This window comes from Lepidochelys kempii, chromosome 11, assembly GCF_965140265.1.
Source record: "Lepidochelys kempii isolate rLepKem1 chromosome 11, rLepKem1.hap2, whole genome shotgun sequence".
In the NCBI taxonomy this organism is placed as follows: Eukaryota; Metazoa; Chordata; order Testudines; family Cheloniidae; genus Lepidochelys; species Lepidochelys kempii.
The window spans coordinates 78,093,027-78,115,331 of record NC_133266.1 but is presented as its reverse complement, the minus strand read 5'-3'; the positions used below and the strand labels follow the sequence as shown (position 1 = coordinate 78,115,331).

Here is a 22,305-nt window from a genome sequence, read left to right as displayed (position 1 = left end):
CAAAATTCCCCTAGGAGTAATCAGGATACGCTAAGTTCTGCTGCACATGACTCATACAATAAGGAGAACAACATTTCATCACCCCACCTCCAAGAATTACGTGAAATTTAACCCAAAACAGCCAAAATTGATCACCTTGACAAAGCAGGTCTGTCTGCCGAGCACACTGGGGAAACAGGTGTGTCTATGGACATGTAGTCTGCTCCTCCGCTCCCCCAGTTTATCCATAGGTGGGTGGGCATTCAGGGTCACTATGGAACGAGGTGGCCAATCCCCAGGAGGTGCTGGGTGTGCACAACCAGTCCCTTCAGTTCTCTCCAAGTACAATAATCCTAGGCTGGCGGAGAGTGTCCCCAGTGAAGTCCCTGCTCCACTTTGGTCCAGCCAGGATTAACATGCTGTAGTGGCCAGGCAGGGGCCAGTGACATGATCTCTCTTATTTGTCTCCCCACAGCACAGAGATCCTATGGAACAGAGGCTTCTTAGAAACAACCCTAGCCTCCCAGTGCTGCTGGGACTCACTCAGGAGTTATAGGGCCTGGGACTTCAGTTGCGTCATGGTGATTTGCAGCAGCATGGGGGATCTGGCCCTTTGACTCCACTTGAGATGCCCCAGGTGGAACCTGAGCTCATTTCCCAGATGCACCCAACACGCACACGCACACACAGAAACCACACAATAGTTTTAGGGTGGGGTAGTTTATTTATTGATTTATTTTGCAGAGCACAAGCGGAGCCCAGGGCTGGCTGTCATTCAGGCGCCCCCAGTCGCACGTGTGCTCTAAGCTGCAATTTCCTGATTTCACATGCACACCCTGGGGTGCGCTCAAGCTCAGACTGCCCCGTCAGGAGCCTGGCTGGGTGCTGCCAGCCCCCCTGCACCCTGGTCCTCCCCCTGAGGACTCTAATGGAGGTGGTAAATGCACAAGCACTCAGGAGAGATGGGTGATGGCAGCAGAAGGAAGCAAGATAAGGAGAGTCACAGAACAATCTGGATGCAGGAGAAGGCCAGTGAAATGCAAGGCGGATGTAGCGCTGAATGGGTCACCTGGGAGCATCTGGATAAGGAATGGTTCAGATCTGAACTTTGGCTAACAGACCAACGCATCATTGCTAGGGAGGGGGACAGGTAACCCCCCTGGTAAGAAGGCAATGGAAGTGCACTTTGCTGGCCACATCAAGACATACCATGATGTACCAGAGGCAATCTGCCCCTGAAGCCCCTCAGCGAGGGCAGGAGGGGAGGGGAGCGGGAAAAGAAGGTGCGCACCAGTGGAACATGTCAAAGCCTGGGGATGCCACTAGGATAATGAAGGCTCCAATTATGTTTCTTCTATTCTTTTTAACTATGAATAAACCTGAGGTCCAAGCTCAGTGCACAGGCCCACTTAGAAGCCGTTGAGCTTGATCCTGGGACAAAGAGCAACAGCAGCGGGGATGTACTGCCCTCAGCATGATGCAAGCTCCACCTAAGAGTGCTTGGGAAGGTGTGGAGACGGGGGCTGTGGAGCTGGTGGCTGGACTCATTCTTGGATGCCAGAGATGACTCTTCTTCCTGCTGAATTGGAAAGTTTTGCTGCCCCATGGTTTAGCACCCATAGGATCACAGCACACACACACACACTAAGGGCACGTTTAGCTTGCGTAGGGCATGACAAATGACATGGTATCGCTCTGAATACTTCTTTGATCTTGGTTATAATTAGCACCATTAACGTGAGTGACACTGTTGTTCATCATGAAAATAAAAAGATCAGAAAAAGAGACCGTCCAGAGGGCAGTTTGTACTGACCGCTCCGGGCCTGCCTACAACCATAGAATGGCAAGAGAACAAAACAAACCAAGGAATATCATGGGTGTGTGCATTGGTGACGGGGCACACGCGCATTCCCCTGAACTAACAGATCCACCGAATGAACCTGTCGAAGAAGCCAGGTTGGGAGAGGCTGGCATAGTCCTTCTCCCGGAAGATGGCAGCTCGGTCCCCTAGGCCAATCTTCAGCAGGACATCCATGTCCACATCACTCCCGAGGGCCACCACTGTGGGCATGACGTCCTGCTTCTTCATGGAGTTGATGGCCTCGTTGAGATTCTTGCTGCCCGTGATGCCGTCGGTGATGAAGACGAAGGAGAGCTCGGCGTTGCGCCGGGCAGCCCTCTGCCTGTTCTGCGGGCTGATGACGATGTTGTTGATGGCATGGATGATGGCAGAGCCAATGTTGGAGGAGGAGTCCAGGTACTTGATCGTGGACAGGGCCTCTGAGATGTAGGTCAGGTTGTACGTCAGGGGGAAGAGCACAACCTGCTCTTCTTCGCTGCCATACTGGAGGAGGGCGACCCGCGCATTCATGTTGTCATTGTCAGCCCTGGCCAGCGTGAGGCGGCGGGACACCTCCTCCACAAAGTTGTGGGCCCTGCGGAAGTTCACCTCTCCGGTTCGCTCTGAGCCATCCAGCAGGAAGACGATGTCCACAGGGCGCTGTGTGCACTGCATCACCGCCAGCTCTGTGGGCAGAGGGAAAACAGTCACGTCAAGCCTGGGGAAAAGGAACCGCCATTTCCTCACAGTGCCTGGGTTGGACGAGAGCGATGTGTTTGTGGGGGCGACCCCCCCCTGCTTCCCTGGAGCCCCGATCTTCTCCTCTGCTCCCCGCCAGGCCAGAGTCGCAGTCTGAGCAGGGGTGTGAGGCAGCTGAGGACGGGCTGTGCCATGCAGCCGCAGCGAGGAGCCCCGAGCCCGGGGCAGGGGGCAATGGTGCCGTGGGAAAGCAGCCGCTCTGCAGCCACCCCTGGCGTGGGGTACAGGCCAGCACAAGGGCTGGCAGACAAAGGCCAGGAAGCAGTCTCCTTGCCACAGCCCAGTGGAAGGGGAAGCCCCATTCAGTGTCAGAACAGACGAAGAGGGGGCTGACTCTCTTTCTCTCCCTGGCAGCTGTCTTGTGTACCCCATGGTCTGGTCATTCACTGGGGCACTGGGCTCCCTGGGGGCACTGGCTGTTCTGCCGGGTGTGTCTTCGCTGGGCTCCTCTCACAGAGCCCCAGCACCCTCAGGCCGGGGCTGTTGGAAGCGGGAGAGTATAACAAAGCCTTGTAGGGTTTGAATGTCTCCCTGACACCTCCCCCTGCCCAAGCCCCTCCGTCCCGGGGCTGAGACCTGCCACCAGTCAGTTCCAGGAGGGATCCTGCCCCAGAGGAGCGAGACCAGGAGAGCTGCAGGCAGCTACTGATCGTAGGCGCAAGGGATGACGCCATGGGGGAAAAGGCTGTTTAGACTCTGCACGGCCTGCCCTCAACAAGTGGGCGCTTCCATTGTGCCGTGCCAGGCCCCTGAGCCCAGCGGCTGGCTGAGCTGGGCGCAGAGAGCTCTGTCCCAGGGGTGGGGCTGCGGCAGTGTCCGAAAGGGGCTCACCCGTCACTCACCTCAGCCCTGTGCTGTGGCCCGCAGCAGAGAGGTCAGCCTGAGCCTCCTGCCACCCCGTTCAATGGCCGGGCGCCCTCAGAGCCAGTTGGAACGTGGGCGTGCTCCCTGCCCGGCGTGGAGGGGCACCTCCGCGGGCTCCCTGCCCGTTCACGTTGCACCCACATACCAGCGGGACGTTACTCCACTCTCAGGGTGGCTCCCTGCCCCGGGCTGTGGGTACGGCTGCCCTTTGAGTCAGGGGGATTATGCACCCGCCTCTGTGGGGATGAGCTGCCCCCGAGATCCCTGCTTGGCATGGCCTGATTTCAGGTGAGGGAGGGAAGGGCCCCCCCCAGGCAGGAGGCTCCCCCAAGGTGGGGCAGGGGAAGCAGATCTAGACAAGCCCCCCATAGCGTTAGTGGTCCCTGGTGTCAGGCTGCTGCCCATCATTTGTCTTCCCAGCTGCCAGCCAGGCTGTGGGTGCAGCCCAGAGGTGGGGCTGATGTTCCTCCTCTCCCGTGAAGGATGGGGGCTGCTTCCATCAACTAACCCACTGGGATGTGACGGGAGGGCTGCCACTAAGCTCGGCAAATCTGCCACCCCCACCCCCAGGAGCATCCTCGAGGCCCGCAATAGCCAGCCCAGGGCTGGCAGCCTGTGCTCTTCACAGCCAGCTGCAACTGCAGTACGGGTCCATCCCCTGCAGCGTACAGAGCAAGGAGGCTACGGCTGCACCAGGAGCGAGAAGCTTGCAGCACGCGGCGCAGGGCGAATGGAGACGGTGGGTAAAGCAGATCAACCGAACAGGCACCACCAGTGCTTTGCGGAGAACCCTGCCTGTCCCACACCGATAACCCAGCCCGTCCCGCCCACTCCTGCTTCCCACACCGACCACCTGAGTTTACATACGGGGAATTCCGAGCTCTGACAGAACCACCCACGGCCCTGTTCGCAATTCTCTCCATGTCTTTTTATCGTTTCCCTCCAATGAAGAGCCCCAGCAGCCAGGGAACCCCTTTGCCATTGCATGGTGGGCAGTCTCACGGCAACCCCCTCCCCCTGAGATCATCTGTCCCCTCAATCCCCCCACCTGTCTGCTGCGCCGTGAGGCAGAGGGAAAGACGTGGATTCTGCGTCAGAGCCTGCCTGGGGGCTGCTAGGGACTTGCCAGGGGCAGGTTCTCCACGCACGGGCTCAGAACTGCACAGAGATCCTGAGGCTGCCCTTGGAGATACTGTTCCTGTCTTCTGGGGACTTAGACTTCTGCTGATTTGTCATGTTCCCTTTCTGGGCGAGCTCCGCCCAGGAAACCAAACAACTAGCCGCAGCCTGAGGGGGAGGAGGGATAAACTCACCTGCTAAAACAAACTAAGCAGTATTGACTTAGGAGCCGGTTCAGCAAAACACGCCAGGCCTCAGGCAGCCCCGCAGAAACCAGCCGGGATTCCTCCTGGGCCAACTGTTGTGTGTCTTTGGCTCAGGTCAAAGCAGCAACAATGCTCTGAGTTTAGCGCTTCTCAGCCGCACCCCAGCAAGCTAAAGCCACGGCTCTCTTTAGTGTCACACACCAAAATGGTGGTGGTGTGTGGGGGGGTTGTTCACTTCACCCCACCTTACCTACGTTGATTACATCCAGAGACGGACAAATGGAGTCACCACTGGTAGGACCTCGCCCTGCTCCCAACCCTTTGCCCAAAGCTCAAGCCATTCAAAAGCCTGGCCAAGCGTTGTCAGCCCTTTTCTCGATATTTGCCAGCGCTGGAATTCTCCAAGCTCCCTCCCACGGAGCAGGCTGGCAGCAAAAGGGTCCGGCAGCAGAGCAAGAGGGGCATCTGCCCCACCCAAAGCAGAAAATGGCAGATCCCAGCTGAGCATGCCTATTGCCATGCAATGCTCAGCCTGGTTTCGCAAGCCCCAGAGCTCTGGCTCATTCTGGTGAAGCTCTCGCACCTAGCCAGGATTTGGGGTGCAGAGTCACAAAACATTTCTGAGGTTTGCAGACTCCCAGTTCCAGGTCCTGCTTCCCACCCTGGCCCCATCTAGTGCTCTGGCAAATGTACCCGCTGAAGGCCCTTGAAAGCAGACGGCATTATAGCCCAAACATCACTGCACGATGGGATGCTCAGTCCAGTTCCGGGTATTTTCATCTGCATATTAACTAATGAAATGCACAAGATAGCTGAAGTCATTGCAATGAAGCTACCTCCATGCCAGGGGGCTAGCAGAATTCACCCACTGGAACCTAATATTTGTGCCCCGTACTCTTTGGTCTGCTCTTCTGTAGCTATGGGGGAGAGTTTTGAAAGCACAGATAGCAGCATGGTGCCCAACTCTCTTTCAAAGTCAATGGGAGTTAGGTGCCTTTGAAACTCTCCCCATGTGGTCCCTTGGAGCAGGTTATTATGACCAGGGCTCACACGATGGGACTGTAACCTCTCTGAATCGTGTACACAGCTGGTTACGAACTTTCCATGCCCAGAACAACAGCATGTTTACACCTAGTGCCTCGCACATGTAGGGTACATTATGGTATTTCAGAACGGCGCAGTCACTGGGGAATAGCTTTTAGCTCCTTGTTCCGACATGTGCTGGATTTTCCTGCCTAGGAGTAGGCATGTGGCTTCTAGGACAGTGAGAAGAGCAAGTCCAGTATGCATACGACATGCAGGCAGAATGACACTCAGACAAAGACACAGGGAACATGTTGAGACCGGGGCAGTTTCCAGCAAAGCCCAAGGGAGACACAAAGGGGGCCCACCCCGAACCGCTCGCACGGCTCTCTTTTCTTTAATAGCACAGGTTACAGCGCAAGTTGAGTGATTAAACATTGTGATTATAGCAAAGGGGGTAGCGTGGTGGGGCTTCTCAGTTGGGAGCCTGGCCTCTCTGGGGGCTGGCATAACCCAAGGAAAGCCCGGTTAGTTAAACACAAAAAGAGAACACAGGAGAAAATTCTAGGACAATCAGAACAAAAGCTACGTAGGAAAACAGACACATGTTAGCACACATCCCTACACCCATCGCTGAGACAGGGCTTGCTCTGGCCCTCAGGTACACATCGGCAAGCAACCTCCCTGATTCGGCCATGGAGCCCAGGTGGGACTGAGGGCCCATGAGGGCTATTTGACAAGCTAGCCTGTCATTGTGGGCTTGGCGTGTTTAGAAGGACAGAATAGGAGTGTCTCTTTGGGACAGGACAGCTCCTCTGCCAGCACCCAATGTTCCCTTAAAAAGTGCTGCAGAGACAGTGAGTGAAGCAGGAGCATCTCTCCTGGTGTCTGGGAAGATGCACCGTGCTGAGAGAACCGCCCCTGCCATCAAATCACTGGCTGGGAGCCACCGAGACTCTCTGGGCTCCTCCTAAGCTCAACGCGTCCACCATGGTACCCAGCCCCTCCTGGGAATTCTCAAGAGGCGCTGTTTACAGGGAACATTGCTTTTCCCAAGAGCTCCTGCTCCACTCAGCTGCCAGTCCTGTACACTGTCCCTAGTGCAAAGCTCAGCAGAGCCCCAGCACGGTTTCTGGATCCCCCACGATTTCACTGTGCACTATTTTAAAAGTGTCAATGAACAGGTCCATCCACTCCTGCCGCTCATGTCCAGTGGCAAACTTGGCGTTCTCGGCGGTATAGGCCAAAGTGGCCACCAGCTGGCTGTACGTGCTGGGGTCCTGGATTTCCCGCGTAGAGTTTAGGAACTGGGCGATTGACTCTTTGGTGTAGGGGAAAGGTATCTTGACCTCCTCTTCCATGGGGCGGAAAATAAGTGGGTTTGCATTCCCAGGGTTCCTGTCATCTGCAAGTGAGTGTCAAAAGAATATTTTCAGGGCTCGCTAGCACTGGTGTGTCCCCCACTGCTGCTCGGTTCTCTTACGTACCCTGCTCTGTAGGAAAGGCAGCCAGCACGGGAGGGAGCAGCAAAGACCAAAGCCTGGAAGCTCCGCTGTAGCCCTATCTCACTAAAGGACCAGATCCAAAGTGAAGGGAGAGCTGCTTGCTGCCTCCCATGGGGTTTGGATTGGGCCCTTAGACAGTACTTGGAAGAGGATTTGCAGTAAATGTATGAAGCTTCTATACAGCTACTGATGCATGTCCCCTCCTTCCTCCTGCACATCCTGCTACGGAGAGAGCTGCTGAAGAAGGAAACTGTCCAACCTCCCTCTGAGCAAGGGGTCAGCTGGCAGCAGACAGCAGGGTTTGCCAGGTTGTTTCTGGGCAGCTGTCAGAGCGTTTCCAAGGGCCCATCCATGCAGAACTCAACAGAGTGCATCGGGGCAAAGCCACGGGCAGCCAACGAGGCATCCACCAGAAGCCACCCCACGAACACAGGCTACATTCCCGCACTGCACTGAGCCGGCCCCCTGAAACACCACGCAGCGCTCGTCTGCAGCGGACGGTTGCCTGGGTTAGAAGGGGCCCCCCAGACCCACAGAGATTCACATGCCAGCCTTTACCTCAGCTCAGGTGGGCTCTGTGCTCAGCCCCACACGCTGAGCATGGGCCCCAAAGCAATAAATACCCTATTCTCCAGCAAGAGCAGCCCTGTGCATGGGAGCGGCCTGGGGCTCTGGGGCTCCTGCTAGGCCCCAGCTGCCCTGAGGAGCTGGCAGCGCTGGGGGGCAGAAACCTTTTTGGGCCTCCTATGCCGGTGGGGAGTAGGTGCGGTGCAGCTGGCTCCATGGGCTGCCTCCTCTGGGCGATGGAGCCCGGGGGCAGCATGTGGCGGAAGAAGTCACTGGGACCCCTCCAGGGCTGGCACTGCAATGGCGAGGGGCTGTGCGCAGGCTGGCCTACCGCTTTGGAGACCTGAGTGTAGAGACGTGTTTGTGGGAGATTATAATGCAGAGACACTCCCTCACAGGGGGCACCAGGGTGAACACAGGAATTTAGAGAGGTGCCCTGGAAATGGGGGCGAGAGACCAAGCACAGCACTTCACCACAGCCCTCTCTGGTTTGTTTTGCTGGAAGTTTTATTCCTCTCTCATTCCCTGGCTGGCTGTTAAATGAACGCCAGGAGCGTTACACGGCCTGAGAAGTGCCACATGAGGAGACTGCCCTCATTGTGAGGTTAGCTCCTGTGTTTGAAACTGAAAGCAGAGGCGAGGGGAGCAGCAAACAGAGAAGAGCCAAGGCTCGTGTGTGCATTTTGTGAGCACAACAATAGCTTGACTAGCTTCAGAAGGGGATAAGAAGGCAAAAATGGATATGTCGCAACCTCCATCCAGTCTGTCATTGTCCAGCAAAGTTGCAGAGAACTGGAAAAAATTCAGACAGAGATTTGAATTGTATAAAGGGGCAGTTGAGAAAAGTGATAAAGTGAAATCATCGATCTTTTTGCATGTGGTTGGGGAGGAAGCATTGGACAGTTATAACAACTTGAAGTTTGGAGACAGTGAAAGTATGAAGTTAAGTAAAATACTGACTAAATTTGAGGTACGTTGCATGCCAAAAAGGAATGAGACCTCTGAGAGAGACAAATTGTTTACATGCATGCAAAAAAAAAAAAAAAAAATGGCGACACCAATAGCAACATGTGACAGAATTAAGGAAACTTTGGTGAGCTGACAGAGTCTCTGATCAGAGATAGCACATGGCCTTTAATGCCACCAATGATTCTAAGAGAGAGACTGCTCTGCGAAGACAACTTCACTTTAGAAAAAGCTCTCCAGACCTACAGGGCAGCCGAAACTGTGCACGTACAAGCCAGAGAGCTGCATTCACCAGAAGGGGTTCTCCATCTACTAAGTACAACGGCAGATAGCCGGAACAGGTCAAATCAAAGAGTGGAACCACTTGCTATGAAAACCACTTCTAGCTGAAGGCTGGGGACAGAACGTCATGTCGAAGGTGTGGATCACAGCATGGCCCCGGACAGCGTGTTGCCTTTGGGAAACTCTGTCATAAATGTGGGAAAAATAAGCATTTTGAAAAATGCTGCCGCTCCCAACTGCAGAAAAGTCAAGTGCATTCAGTTAAGGACAATCTGGTTGAGGAGTTTTCCCACAGACATGCTGGGATCTAGCAAGCCGGATGAGAGGGCCTGGATACTGCCTATGACAGTGAATGGAGCAATTAGTCCACTGAACCTGGACACAGGAGCTTAGGTTAATATTCTGTCCGAACAAGATTATGAGAGACTAAAAATAAGACCAGAACTGGGACCAACAAAAATAAAAGTAACTGGTTATTCTGGAACAAATATACCCGTGAAGGGGATGTGAACTGATAGCAGCACGTACAGGCCCTTGCACTGTAGTGCCAAAGGAGGAGACACCAACTTTAGGCCTGGCTGCACGTGAGCAACTCAATCTGTAAAACTGCAAGATCAGTCGCTCTCTCTCATCAAGACCACACTGAATTTGATTCCTTGGCGTTCGTCCAGGAATACTGTGATCTGTTTCAAGGGCTGGATTGCTTGCGGGGTGAACACAGAATCCAGACAAACAAGCAGGTCCCTCCAGTGCCCATCCCTGCAGGAAAGGTGCTATTTGCACTCGGTGACAAACTCAAGGCTGCGCTTGCAAGGGTGGACGCAATGAAAGTAACACAAACAACTGAGGAGGCAGCAGAATGGGTGAGCTCGCTAGTCGTTGTGGAGAAAAGGCAGCGGCCCGCTAGGCAGACGCTTAGATCCCCGAGACCTCACCAAGGCTATAAAAAGAGAACATGTCAAACTACCAACCAGAGAAGAGATTATGGCGCAATTTGCAAATGCTCAGTATTTCAGTATATTGGATGCAGCCTCAGGATTTTGGCAGCTAAAATTAACTAAGAAAGCTCAAAACTATGCGCATTAAATACCCCAGTTGGAAGATACAGATTCTTACGTTTACCCTTTGGCTTAGCTTCAGCATCAGAAGTGTACCACAAAACCATACAGATGATCTATGGAAACATTAATGTCATTGACACCTCAATGGACGACATCCTCACCTGGGACTCAACTAGGGAGGAACATGATTACAGACTTCAGGATGTCCTAGATGCAACTAGAGCTGCAAACCTCAAATTAAATAGGGAGAAATGTGTTTTAGGGGTTACAGAACTGACTTTTGTTGGGGACTTTATTTCCAACAAAGGTGTAAAAACTGATCAGAGGAAGATTTCAGCCGTTGAAATGATGCCATGTCCCCACACAACGAAAGATGTCCAATGGTTCCTGGGATTGGTTAATTACCTTGGAAAATTCATACCTAAGCTATCTCCCAAAGCAGCGGCTTTGAGAAAACTCCTAGAGAATAAAAATCAGGGTGCAGAACAGGAGGAATCATAGGAAGGTTTAAAAACAAACAACTAATACACGAACCAGTGTTGAAGTTCTATGCACCAGGATGGCCTATTAGAAATTTGAGCAAACGCCTCATAGTCTGGGTTAGGTGCAGCGATTTTACAGACGCGTGAAGATCTGTGTTCCCCCTAAGCTGTGCGGTTGTGCAGTGGCCCAGGAGTGAAACAAGTGCCACACACTTGATGAGCAGAGTCGCGCACGGCAACGTGTGTCCAGGTGCCCCTCCTCCCACAGTTCTGCAGCCACGTTGCTCCTGCCCTCTGCCTTGGAGCCCCTGGCAGCTGCTTCCGGGACCCTCCTGCTGGCTGCGCAGAACCCGGGGGGAGAAGGGGGTGCTGATGTCAGGGTGTCCCTCTGCCCTGCTTCCCCCCTACCCACGTACCCCGTCTCTCCAGAGCCGGGGAGGGGGGACAGGGCTCAGGAGCAGGAGAGCTCAGCTGCTGTAATCTGAATCTGAGCCTTCTGTTGTGAGTGCCTTAAAGACACGGCGTATGGTCTCTCAGACTTCCCCAGAACCCAGCACACACACACTCTGTCTCTGTGTGTCAATCTCACACACACACACTCTCACAGTCTCTGACATACTTATCTCCCAACACGTATTTGTGTTGTTGTTTCAGAGGAGCAGCCGTGTTAGTCTGTATTCGCAAAAAGAACAGGAGGACTTGCGGCACCTTAGAGACTAACCCATTGATTTGAGCGTGAGCTTTCGTGAGCTACAGCTCACTTCATCGGATGCTGTAGCTCACGAAAGCTTATGCTCAAATCAATGGGTTAGTCTCTAAGGTGCCGCAAGTCCTCCTGTTCTTTTTGTGTTGTTGTTGTTATTACTTCTTGGTACTTCTTGCAATGCACAGATAGTCTCTGTAATTTTATGCTGTCAAAGTGCTGTTATTTTAGTTTGACTGGTCTGTGCATTTCATAATTTTATTTCTCTCTTATGCTTAAGTTTAATTCTTTGAATAGTGAGTTCTTAAATGCCTAACCTGTCCTGGCTGGAGTAAATTATCCCTATGGTAACTTTTTAAAAATAAATATTCTATGTAGGTTTTTCGTTTCTACTGGTGGCGCACATCCGCATATTACCTCGGTGCACGTAACAAAATTCATTCCACACATGGATGGAAAAAATTAGAGGGAACATTGGTGAGGACTGTTGGCAACCAGTGTCATATCCAGCCAAATCACTGACTGAGGTAGATACCAGATACACACAGATCCAGAAGGAGCTTTTAGGAATATTGTTTGCCTGTGAGAGATTCAATCAGTATATTTATGGCCAGACAGTGGAAGTTGAAATGGACCACAAGCCCTGGATAGTGTTATTTAGCAAACTGTTAAATGACTGCACCTTAATGATTCAAAGCATGATGATAAAGATGCAAAAGTATAATTTGGTTGTGACTACACTCTCGGTAAATTCATGTTCACTGCAAATGCACTCTCCAGAGCAGTGGCTCCCACAAAACCAGAGAAGACTTTAGAGATAGAAATGCAAGCCTATGTAGATTTGATTGTAAAGTCAATTCCCATAGCTATCAGGAAACTGCAACAAACAAGAGGAGAAATGGAGAAAGATGAATAATTGGGGATCCTTAAAGAAGTGATAATTAAAGCATGGCCTGAAGAAATAAGCAGTTGCTGTCCAAGTATAAGAGACAATTGGAACTGCAGACATGAACTTTCTGTGATAGATGGGGTGGTTTTCAAGGGCAGTAAGGTTGTAATTCCAGTGAGCTTCTGAAAAGAAATGCCACAGAAGATCCACGAGGGTCGTTTAGGAATTGAGAAGTGCAAACAATGAGCACGAGGGGTGCTGTATTGGCTGTGGATCAATCATGACATTACTAATGTGGTAGGAAACTGCTTTTCCTGCTTGAACAAGCCAAGCCAACGGGCAGAGCCACTGAGATCTCACCCAGTTCCACGAAGGCCTCATGAGAAGGTTTGTGCTGGCTAATTTACCTGGCAATCAAAGGATTATTTAATAGTCACAGATTATTCTCTGTAGCCAGAAATGTGTACACTGCACAGTACCAATAGTAAGTCAGTGATAGCTGGCATGACGGGAATCTCCTCCAGACATGGAATTCCAGATGACGTCTTTAGTGCAGATTTTAGGCAATTTGCCCTAGATTGGGATTTTCATCACAAAACATCAAGTCCAAATTATCCCCAATCAAAAGGACTTGTGGAAAAGTCTCTACAGACAGTAAATAACTTTATGAAAAAGGTTTTTTGCCAGTGGGGGTGATTGGTGTAAAGTGTAACTGGTTTACCGAAGTGCACCTCTGGAGAATGACTTTTCTCCAGCTGAGCTGTAAATGGGAAGAAGGCCCAGATCTAAGGTACTAATCACTGATAACTTGCTGAAAGCTCATATCAATGAAACCATATGGAAATGAAAGAAAAGCAGAAGTGGAAGCAGAAATATAATTTTGACATAAAGGCCAGAGATCTCCCATCTCTTAACCCAGGTGATGGGGTGTGCCTGAGGAATCACACCTCTGATACTTGGAGCCAAAGGGGTTCCATTAAAGAAGAACAGTGTGCAAGGTCTTATGTCGTCCCGATAGATCAGTGAGACACATTCTGGCATAACTGAAGGGATCTATGAGTAATCCCAGAAAGTTCCAACACATGGACAGCTGAGGTGGACTCCGGCATTTCCCATCTGACTGATCCTTTATCATCAACAGAGAAAGGAGAAACTGTCAAGGAACAAGAGAACTCAGACTCTAATGAAAGAAAAGACTGATATTGAGAAGATTGGAGAGGGAGCTCAAACATCCTGAAAGACTCAGAGACTTGCTAACCTGCCTGGAGAAGGGGTAGTTGAGAAAAGTGAGTGGTGAAGACACTCCAGAGTGATGTGCTGGTAATCTGTCCTCTCTAGAGAGGACACATTGGGTTTATGGAAATGTACTAGATGGGTTGAGAATTTAATGCAGGTGTTGTTAGATGGTTGTTAGCTATTAATCGATATGTATATAAAGAGTTCATTTGTTTTTTAAGAGGGACGATGTAGAGCCATGTTTGGGGAAGATTATAATTTAGAGATGCTCCCTCATAAGGGACAGTGTGATACATACGGGACTTTAGAGAGGTGCTCGGGAGGCTGGGGTGGGGAACCCAGTGTAGCTGTGCTCAGCACCTCACCTCAGATGCTCTTCAGTTTCTTTTATTACAAGTTTTATTCCTTTCTAATTCCCTGGCTGGATGTTTAATGAACCCCAAGATTGCTACACGGAGGCCAATTTCCACCCTGCCACAGACCTGCCTGTGTGACCCTGGGCGAGGCATTCAGCCTCCCAGTGCCAGTCCCTACCTGCCCAGGGTATGCCAGCCCTGCCCTGCCCCGGGGCCAGGGGAAAGCCATTAGAGACTGCGAGTGCCTTGAGGCCTGCTGCTGACATGCGCTCTGTAAGACCCAGGGCTTGGCATGAGTGGGGGTGGGGCTCCTTGGCGTGCTCCCGGGCCAGGCCTGCCTGTGTTTGGCTCCAGGCCCTGGCTGGCCACTGACCCATCCGAGGGGCGGGTGACACATGCACATCTCATGTACCCCAGATAACGGGCAGCTCCTCAGAGCTCAGCACGGACCCAGCTGTCAGCCACAGGGCAGAGAGCTCAAGGTCAGAGTGGCTCTGTCTAGCAGAGCCCACCACAGCATTGCAGCTACGTACTACCAAGCCCTCAGCTCACCTATGCTGCCCGTCACTGGGCTCCTCCCAGCTTTGGCCATGGCCCGCCTTCCCAGGGCCAAACCCAGCTGGACCTTGCCAGATGTCACACACAGCCTGGCAGGGAGCCAGAGCCAGGACAGCGCTGGGAGGCACCCGGGCGCCCCCTAAATCCCACTCACTCCCCAGCCCAGTGGGAATTCCACCCACCCAGAGCAAAGCGACACCCACCCGTCACCGCCAGGCCTACGCCTTCTCGGCCACCACTCCCGAGGGGAGTCGTTCTACAACAGCCATGTTCTGTGGGTGCAGGCTGAGCCCTGTCCAGCCTAAGGCCTGGGTGGGGGAATTCCGCTGGGGACCCTTTTAGAGTCCCCTGTCTCCCCCCAGGGGGTTTCTGATCCAGCCGTATGCAGTGCAGGAAAAGGGAAGTGGTTCTAAGCGGTGCCGTACCTGGCGCGGGCAATGAGAATGGCCGAGAGCTGCTGTGTGACGAAGGCCACATTCGCCCGGGCCCGGGGTCTGATGGACGCTTGGCCCAGACCGAGCAGAACCCGAACATGCTGCTGTTCCAGCTGCCAGCGACGCTGCCCTGGCATGGTTCCTCTTTTCAAATCAATCCTGAGCCCATGGCACTGCTCCCACCCCACTGCCAGTCTGACCTCGCAACTAAGCACAAAGCAGGGCTCTGAAGCACAGACGCCTGGCGCAGCCTAAGACAAAGCAGCAGCTGGAAGAGCAGGCTGCTGCATCCTTTTGAGATCTCTCCAGACCCAGATTCAAAGCAGCTGGGTAGGACTCCATCAGACGAGGGGCTGGAGTGCATCGTCGGGGGGAAGGTGCCGCATTCGGGGCTAGCCGTTCAGCTCCGCAGCGCAGGGTTAAACCTGAGTCAGCGAAAGGAGTCAGCGGGGTTTGCACAGTCCCGACTGGATATTCGTGCACAACACACAGACTGACCCGACTCTCAGGTGTCAGGCGCGGCTGCAGCAGCAGGCATGGTCAGCGCGACGCACAGCAGCAGATCGGCAGGAGGGGAAGGCGCCCAGCTAGCCCCTCTCTGGCCTGGGACAGCAGGTTGGCACTTTCATCACAAGGTGGAAAACTCCACCGTCTTCCCTGCTCAAGGCTTTGCCATCTCTCCCTCCTCCCGGCAGTCCTTGGCCAGTCTTCCCCAGAGAGGGAGGCTGGCAGCCCGGAAGAGGTTTCTCTCTAAAGAAGCTTGCACAGTATTTTCCCCAGGGCAGTCGGGAAGTAGAGCTCCCTACACATGGCTTTCCAGGACAACCCTCGCCATAGGGCATGGCCCGGAGCTCCCTGCAATCCCTCCTCAGTCTTGCACTCCAAATTCACAAGTCAGGGCCCCCAACGTCATGAGACTGGCTGAAAAATCACGAGATTTTAAAGAGCTAAGAAACTGGGATTCTTTTTCTTTCCGTCTGCTTTCCCAGCCTGCAGGGGGCCCGTTTTCCAGCCTTGCTCCACAGATTCCTTTTTAAACAAGTCACTTTCCAGTCCACGTAAGTTGAGATCCCGCAGTCCCCTGACCTGTGGAGCGGGGGCTTTCGGAAAACAACATGGTGAGACTCATGACTAAACCACAAGTATCGGCAGCACTGGGTGACCTGTTGTAACCCGCACGACTCGCATATCGCCAAACACTGGGTCTCTGATTAGATCGATAGATATGGAGCGGGAGGGAATATCTGTTATTGGACCAACTTCTGTTGGGGAAAGAGACACGCTTCCAAGCTGCACAGAGCTCATTGGCAGGTTTGCAGACAGAGAGAGATTGCACTTTCCGTGCTAGCAACAGTAGCTGAGGCTGGAGTTTTACCACTTAACAAGCAGAACGTGGTCCAAGCACTGGGATCTGCACCAAGCAGCACCTGCCTCTCTTACCCCACAGGGTTGTCCCGCCCCACCACACAGCCCCTTTGCACCCTGCTCCCCAACTCAGTGTTACTAGTTCATTTCAGTACAGCCAGTGTGAGCCAAGTCTCCACTGGAAGCCTTCCAGTTCCACTGTACTGCCCGCCCAGCCCCACTGAGACCTGCAGGGCAGGATTTCCAAAGGGTGGGGAGTTTGGCTCTGGGGGTTCGGCTCGTCCGATAACAGACAGGGACCATGTGAGCAGTTCATTCCTGGATTTGGATTCCAAGCCCTGCCAGGTCCCGTGGGGATTTAGGATCCGAGGTTTAGGCATCTCCACTGGGATGAGGAGAAGGGAGAGAGGGCTGAGCATGGCTGTACTGCACACACGTACCTGCCTGTGGACAACCCTCAGCCAGACAGGCAAAGCGGGGGAGATGGAAATTGGGGCCTCTCTTGAGATAAAGTGACAGCCCCCTTCTCTGCCCCCGCCGGGTTATTGCGTGGCTGGAAAGGCTGCCGTTCCCCACCCACCCCACAGCCCATGACACTACCGTGCGGCGCGGAAGATCTGGAGCCGTTTGGCATTATTTTTACCTGTTTGGCAGGGCAGTTCTGGGCAGACGATCTGTGGATCTGAAACGAGAATAAAGGAGCAGCTAGCGAGATGGCCTCAGCAGCAGGCCAGGCCTCTTGCCCCGTGGTGGGCGAGGACACACACCGGGGTGGGTGCTGCCCATGGGGATCTGCTCTCCATGGATCCATGGGGATCTGCTCTCCGGTTGGGGAAGAGCCGGTTGTGCTGATCTGCATTAGGGAGATGCGCTCTCCAGTGTAACTGACCCAACCACATGCATTGTTACCCGGTGTCATCGCGCCGTGTGCTGCATACAACCGACCAACTCGCACCCCAGCCCTGGCCTCGCTCGGTGACTGAGCCAGGGTGGCAGGTGCAGACCTGGGCAGAGGACGTCCTCCATGTTGTCAATGAATTCCTCAGCCACCAGCTCTGAGAAGAGCCTCATTTTCTGGACGCGCTGCTGCTCGTTGCACGCAATGGAGCGCAGGGTCTCGTCCTGGTCTGGCTGGTTGAACATGTCGCCGATGCCGATGGCGTTGACGATCACGTCTCCCTGGCAGAAGGCCTGGAGGTTGTTGTCGTCGTCCCGCGGATCGTGGCGCCCGTCTGTCACCACCACGGCAAACACACGGGCTTTCTCTCGCCTACTCTCCTTGATGAGCTTGTTGTAGGCAAACTGCAGGGCTGAGGGCGTCCAGGTGCCCCCGGCGATCCATTCCAGACGCTTCACCGCCTCCTTGAAGTTGGACAGGGAGTTAATGCGCTCGTCGTTGAGCTGGATGGCCTCGAATGTCCCCTCGTGGCTGTACTGCACCACCCCGACCCGGGCACCTGCAGGGAGACAGATGGTGACGCCCCGCCATTCTCACTCCCCTGGCACCCTCCCGCAGCTAACTGGGGTGTGTTCCCTAGGCAGGGCACACACTGGCACCATGCTATAAATGCCAAATTGTCTGGTGAGGGCGTCATCACTCCAGACCCCTGCACGGCAGCATCACGTGTGACATCACGACACTGCCACGCTGCGTCATGCATGCCAATGACATGCACCAGTGACAAGCACCGAAAGACAGAATGGTTTCACATGGTCAAAGTGCTGACACGGTGTTACAAAACAACGGGGGTTAAAACAAAATCCAGACAATTCCAATTCTCTCAGGCTCTGAACAATAGATTTTTGTATAGAACAATCCCTAATACAATAATAATCTAAACCACCAATCCCTTATTGCTGTTCTAAAACACAAATACAAAGCTAAAGAGCACCCCAAATCATATTGCCTTACAGTCTGAAATGCTCCTAAGTAGCTGCGCTCTATGACAGCTGACCCATCTCTCACAGGCCGCTGATAGCAAGTGGTAACACTTCTTTAAATCTTACATGTAAACGTTCCCTTTACCATCAACACACACACCTTCGTCTTTATTAACATACACACTCCCACCGCCCTACACCACACTGGCTGACAGATTTACTCCACTTGCTGACGGTTTCTCCTGAGCTCTTTCCCTCTGCTGCTAATGTCAATGGACCACCCAGCAAGCTTCCTTCTTCTCTCTTTGTTCTCTCCTGTCAGTGCCTTTGGCTGCCCACTGCCACACTGCCTTTTCTACTGTCCTGTCCGAACTGTCTAGGCACGTTTGCTAAGCTCCCTCCTGCGCACGCCCAATTCCAAGCATGCTGGAACGCACGCCAACAGTCCTCGCAGTCCCACCATTCTCGTTACCGCAGAGTTATGAGCTGCTGACCTTTCCCTTAATTTGGTTTTCCCGCCAGTTTTACTGTGACCTTTAACGGTGGAGTGACTCTTGCTTATTTAAAATGGGAGCCAGGGACACAGAATGGAGTTTCTCTGGTATCAGTGGGAGCCTGGGGAGGGAAGGGAGTCCTATGAGAAACATGTGACTGCCCCCAGCAATCAGGAGACAGTCAGCAATGGCCGCCGGCCGTGTCATGAACATAGCAGCTGCCTCTTCCCAGGCTCTCCTCTGGTTCGGAGCCCAGTCTGCACAAGGACCTATAGGCTGCTTGCCGTGTGGATGCCTCCCTTAGGGCAGGTGGTTAAGAGGTGGGGACCCGAGGGCCCCGTCTGTCTCTCCCTCAGAGCGCCGCGCCCCTGCTCACACGCATCCCGCACCTGTCTCTGACTTGGGGTCCTTGGCAATGGAGCCCAGGCGGCTCACCACGTTGATGACAAAGTTCTTCTCCAGGGAGAAGTTGGTGTAGCCGATGCTTTCGGAGCTGTCTATGACAAACACGATGTCCAGGGCACCGCAGCGCTTCTCGCAGTCTGGGGATGGGAGAGAGGAGCGGATCACAGGGGGGACAAGGCCAGCAGGGACTGCCCAGAGAGCAGGGAGGGTCTCCACCGCATGGGAGGCCGTCCACGGGAAGATCCCCCATCAGGTCCCTGCCATCCGGCCTCCGGCCAATACCTGAAGGAAAGCGAAGCTATCCACAGGCAGCTGGGCACCTCTGGGAGGAAGCTGATGCTCTGAGGCACAGACGTGGCTGGACGCTCATTAGCCTTATCTGAGTTTGCAGAGTTGAGTGAATTATCTAGCCCTTTACACACCCAGCTCAGCAGGGACTCAATCCCTGTCCCTGGCAGAGGAAGGCTGCGCCCAGCTGCGACCCACCATTCCCTGAGGTCTTTCTGCAGCACCTCTGCTGGGAGAGCACTAGAGACCGGCCGGGCTGTTTCACGCCGTCTGGGCAGCTTCACCGCTGCGATGGCCCAGCGTGCAGGGGCCAGCACGGACAGTCAGGCCCAGCGGGGTCGTTATTTCCCTGAACCTGAGCAGTGGGTCTGTGCTCTGCTGGGAATGCCATCGCCGCCACGGGCAGGGCACGCTCGGCACGAACGGTGCCAACGGGCAGCAGCTGTGCCTGCGGGCCATACGGTCTGTGAGCAAACCCACCCAGCAAGTCTGGTCTGCTGCACCCCAACTCTGAGGCCGTCAGTGGCACATGGGGGAGAGCTGGCCCTCTCCTCGGGGTGAGGTCTGCCACGTACGACCTTCCTGCTAACACCAGAGGCGCGGAGGGGGATGACTGGGGAGGGACCCCCCCGGGGTTCAGAGCCAAGCTGCTCAGCACTGACCGAGCCCCCAAAGAGAAGAGCATTGGACTGACCGCAGCAGCCGCAGGTTTCTCTCACGTAGGTCATCACATCGCAGTCCTGCCAGCAAAACACAAGGAGCAGAGCGCTGGTGAATGCCAGCCTGCCCGTACGGTGGGGGTGCCCCAACCTTTCCCGGCCCGCAGCCCGGCTTCCCTTCTGATCATGCCCTTCTGCATTCCCTCCCTCAGACTCCGCTTTGGCTGTGGCCAGTCCCACACCGATCTCCTGCGAGTTCTGCGGCCAACAGGGGCATTCGCTGCTGCTCTGTGCTACAGGGTAAGTCCAGCCAGAGCTGCATCCCTGGCACCAAGAGCAGGGATCTGCCTCTGAGTCTCAGTCCCACTCAGCATGTTGCAGGGGAACCGTCCCTGGGTGGGCGCCATCCCCCTGCCCCCCAGCTGTATCCCTATGAAGTAACTAGGAGCCTGGCTCTACTTACGGTTAGGCCAGGATCTCCGGGTGGGCCCGGATCACCCTGTAAGAAGAACACAGCGGTGTCATGCCCTTTCCCGGGACTCACCTTTGGGATCTAGACACAGCTGCCTGCTGGGGCTGGATTCAGGCAGGCGCTGGCAGGAAGGGGAACGGTAACAGACCCCAGAGCGCCCAGCTGGAATCGTTAATGGCTGGCCCGTAAGGGAGCAGCCCCCTGCCAGTCCGGCGGGGGGAGGCCCTACCAGGGCTTCCTCAGCCTAGCTGCTGCAAGCACGTGGAAGATGCAGGGAGAAAGGGAGCAGCTGGGCGTGACCGATCTCACGGTGGCACGGTACGGTACCTCGAAGCCCTTTGGGCCTGGGCTGCCTCTGGGGCCAGGCTCGCCGGATGGGCCGGGGTCACCCTGGCAGGAAGAGAAAAGGAATGAATTGGACAGGCATGACGTGGGTGATACTGCTGAAGGAAAAGCCCCTCCCACTCGCCCTGGTCAGCAACACCCCAGCTGAGTACCCCAAGGGCTGCTGGACACTAGCTCCTCGCCGCAGGAGTGGCTGCGAGACACGGTGCCCCTGGTGCGGGGGCCACATGTGCCAAGGGGCCGGCAGGCAACACGTCCGGCGTCCAGCCACGCGCAGGGTGTGCTCTGGTCTTGCAAGCGGCCTGGCCCGCAAGCTGCCAGTTTGGTTCAGGGTTCTGGCTTGGGGGGTGGGAGCGGGGGCAGACTGCGATTCCAGCTCCACTCCCAGTGTCCAGAGACAGGCATTGCCCAGGCTGGGGCGCAGTAGCAATGCCAGGTGGGAGCTCTATTGACCTGTACCCACACCCAGGCGCCCCAGAGGCTAGACGTGCAGAGCGGCAGGGTCCGTATGGCGTCCCCCCTACCTCTGCCAGCACAGTAGGAAAGCGGGGCCTGGACGTGGGAGCGGCACTGACAGTATACTTACAGTTTCCCCTGTGTCTCCTTTCACCCCAGGAGCGCCTTTCGGTCCAAAGTCGCCCCTTGCACCCTGTTCAGAGGAGGGAGAGATGTGACGGCAGTCCAGAGCGTGTGCTGGGAAAGCTGCTCCGCTGTTAGACACCAGCGGTGCCCGGCTGTCACGGCAGGGCTCTCGGGGGGGGGGGGGGGCAGCTGGCGCAGAGCAGGGCCTGGCTCTTGGGGAGCTCCCTTGGGTCAGGGGAATCCTTAGGGTGGGTGGCGCCCACACAGTGCTGCTGCACCAGCCCCATCCTCAGCCCCCACACCAGAGAAGGGGGGCACAGATGTTCGTGCCAGGGCAATGCACCCTCCCTGGACTGCGTGTGCTAAGAGAGGGCAGCACACCCAGCGACCCGAACCCCTGTGTCTGTGTGTACACGGATTGCTAAATCCAAGCAAATGCATCAGGGTCCTGCACGCCCTTCCGCAGGTGAGTGACCCCTGGGACCAAAGGGGCTGCTTGTAGGACACAGGTTGCCAGGCCCCCAGGTTAGTGCCCCCCGGGGATCAACAGAGCTGCTCGCAGGTCACGGGTCAGCCATGCCCATCAGTGCAGGGTTCCTCCGTCACTCAGTGACAGGCCAGGAACTAGCTGCTTAGCACAGTGGTCAATTCGATAACCTCATAAATACACCCCCCTACACACTCACACACCCCGTACCTCTGGACCAGGCGGTCCCTTCTCGCCTTTGTCGCCCTGGGAACAGACAGGAGTTTGTTAGCTTCAGTTTTGTGCTGGATTGAAATTTGCTGCACATGTGCCCAGAGACAATGGTGATGGGCACATTTCAAAATAATACACCAATATACTTGTGGCCTGGTTTTAGGAGGGGGTGGAGCCCCTGCAACTCCCCTGGACTTCAGTGGGGACTACAGGTCCCCAGCACCTCTGACAGCCCAGCCAGAGGAGCCCACTGGAGTCAGTGGGAGGCTCTCCACAGTCGAATGG

At 54.7% G+C, this 22,305-nt stretch overlaps 1 protein-coding gene across 2 annotated transcripts in view; it reads right to left on the bottom strand.

Moving 5' to 3' along the window:
* Positions 1-683: 683 nt before the first annotated feature.
* COL6A2 (collagen type VI alpha 2 chain) overlaps positions 684-22,305 on the bottom strand; it is a 49,506-nt gene continuing 27,884 nt past the window's right edge. Inside the window, exons 20-28 of one of the 2 annotated variants that reach the window (XM_073306926.1) lie at positions 22,018-22,053; positions 21,325-21,387; positions 20,721-20,783; positions 20,385-20,420; positions 19,957-20,002; positions 18,959-19,111; positions 17,199-17,651; positions 16,838-16,876; positions 684-2,505 (exon numbers count right to left, since the gene is read on the bottom strand). In XM_073306926.1, coding sequence (XP_073163027.1) covers positions 1,898-2,505; positions 16,838-16,876; positions 17,199-17,651; positions 18,959-19,111; positions 19,957-20,002; positions 20,385-20,420; positions 20,721-20,783; positions 21,325-21,387; positions 22,018-22,053 — 1,497 coding nt within the window. In that variant the 3' untranslated portion in view covers positions 684-1,897. Of the gene's footprint in view, positions 2,506-5,626; positions 7,196-16,837; positions 16,877-17,198; positions 17,652-18,958; positions 19,112-19,956; positions 20,003-20,384; positions 20,421-20,720; positions 20,784-21,324; positions 21,388-22,017; positions 22,054-22,305 lie in introns of those variants that run through there. The other variant, XM_073306927.1, reaches the window with a different exon arrangement.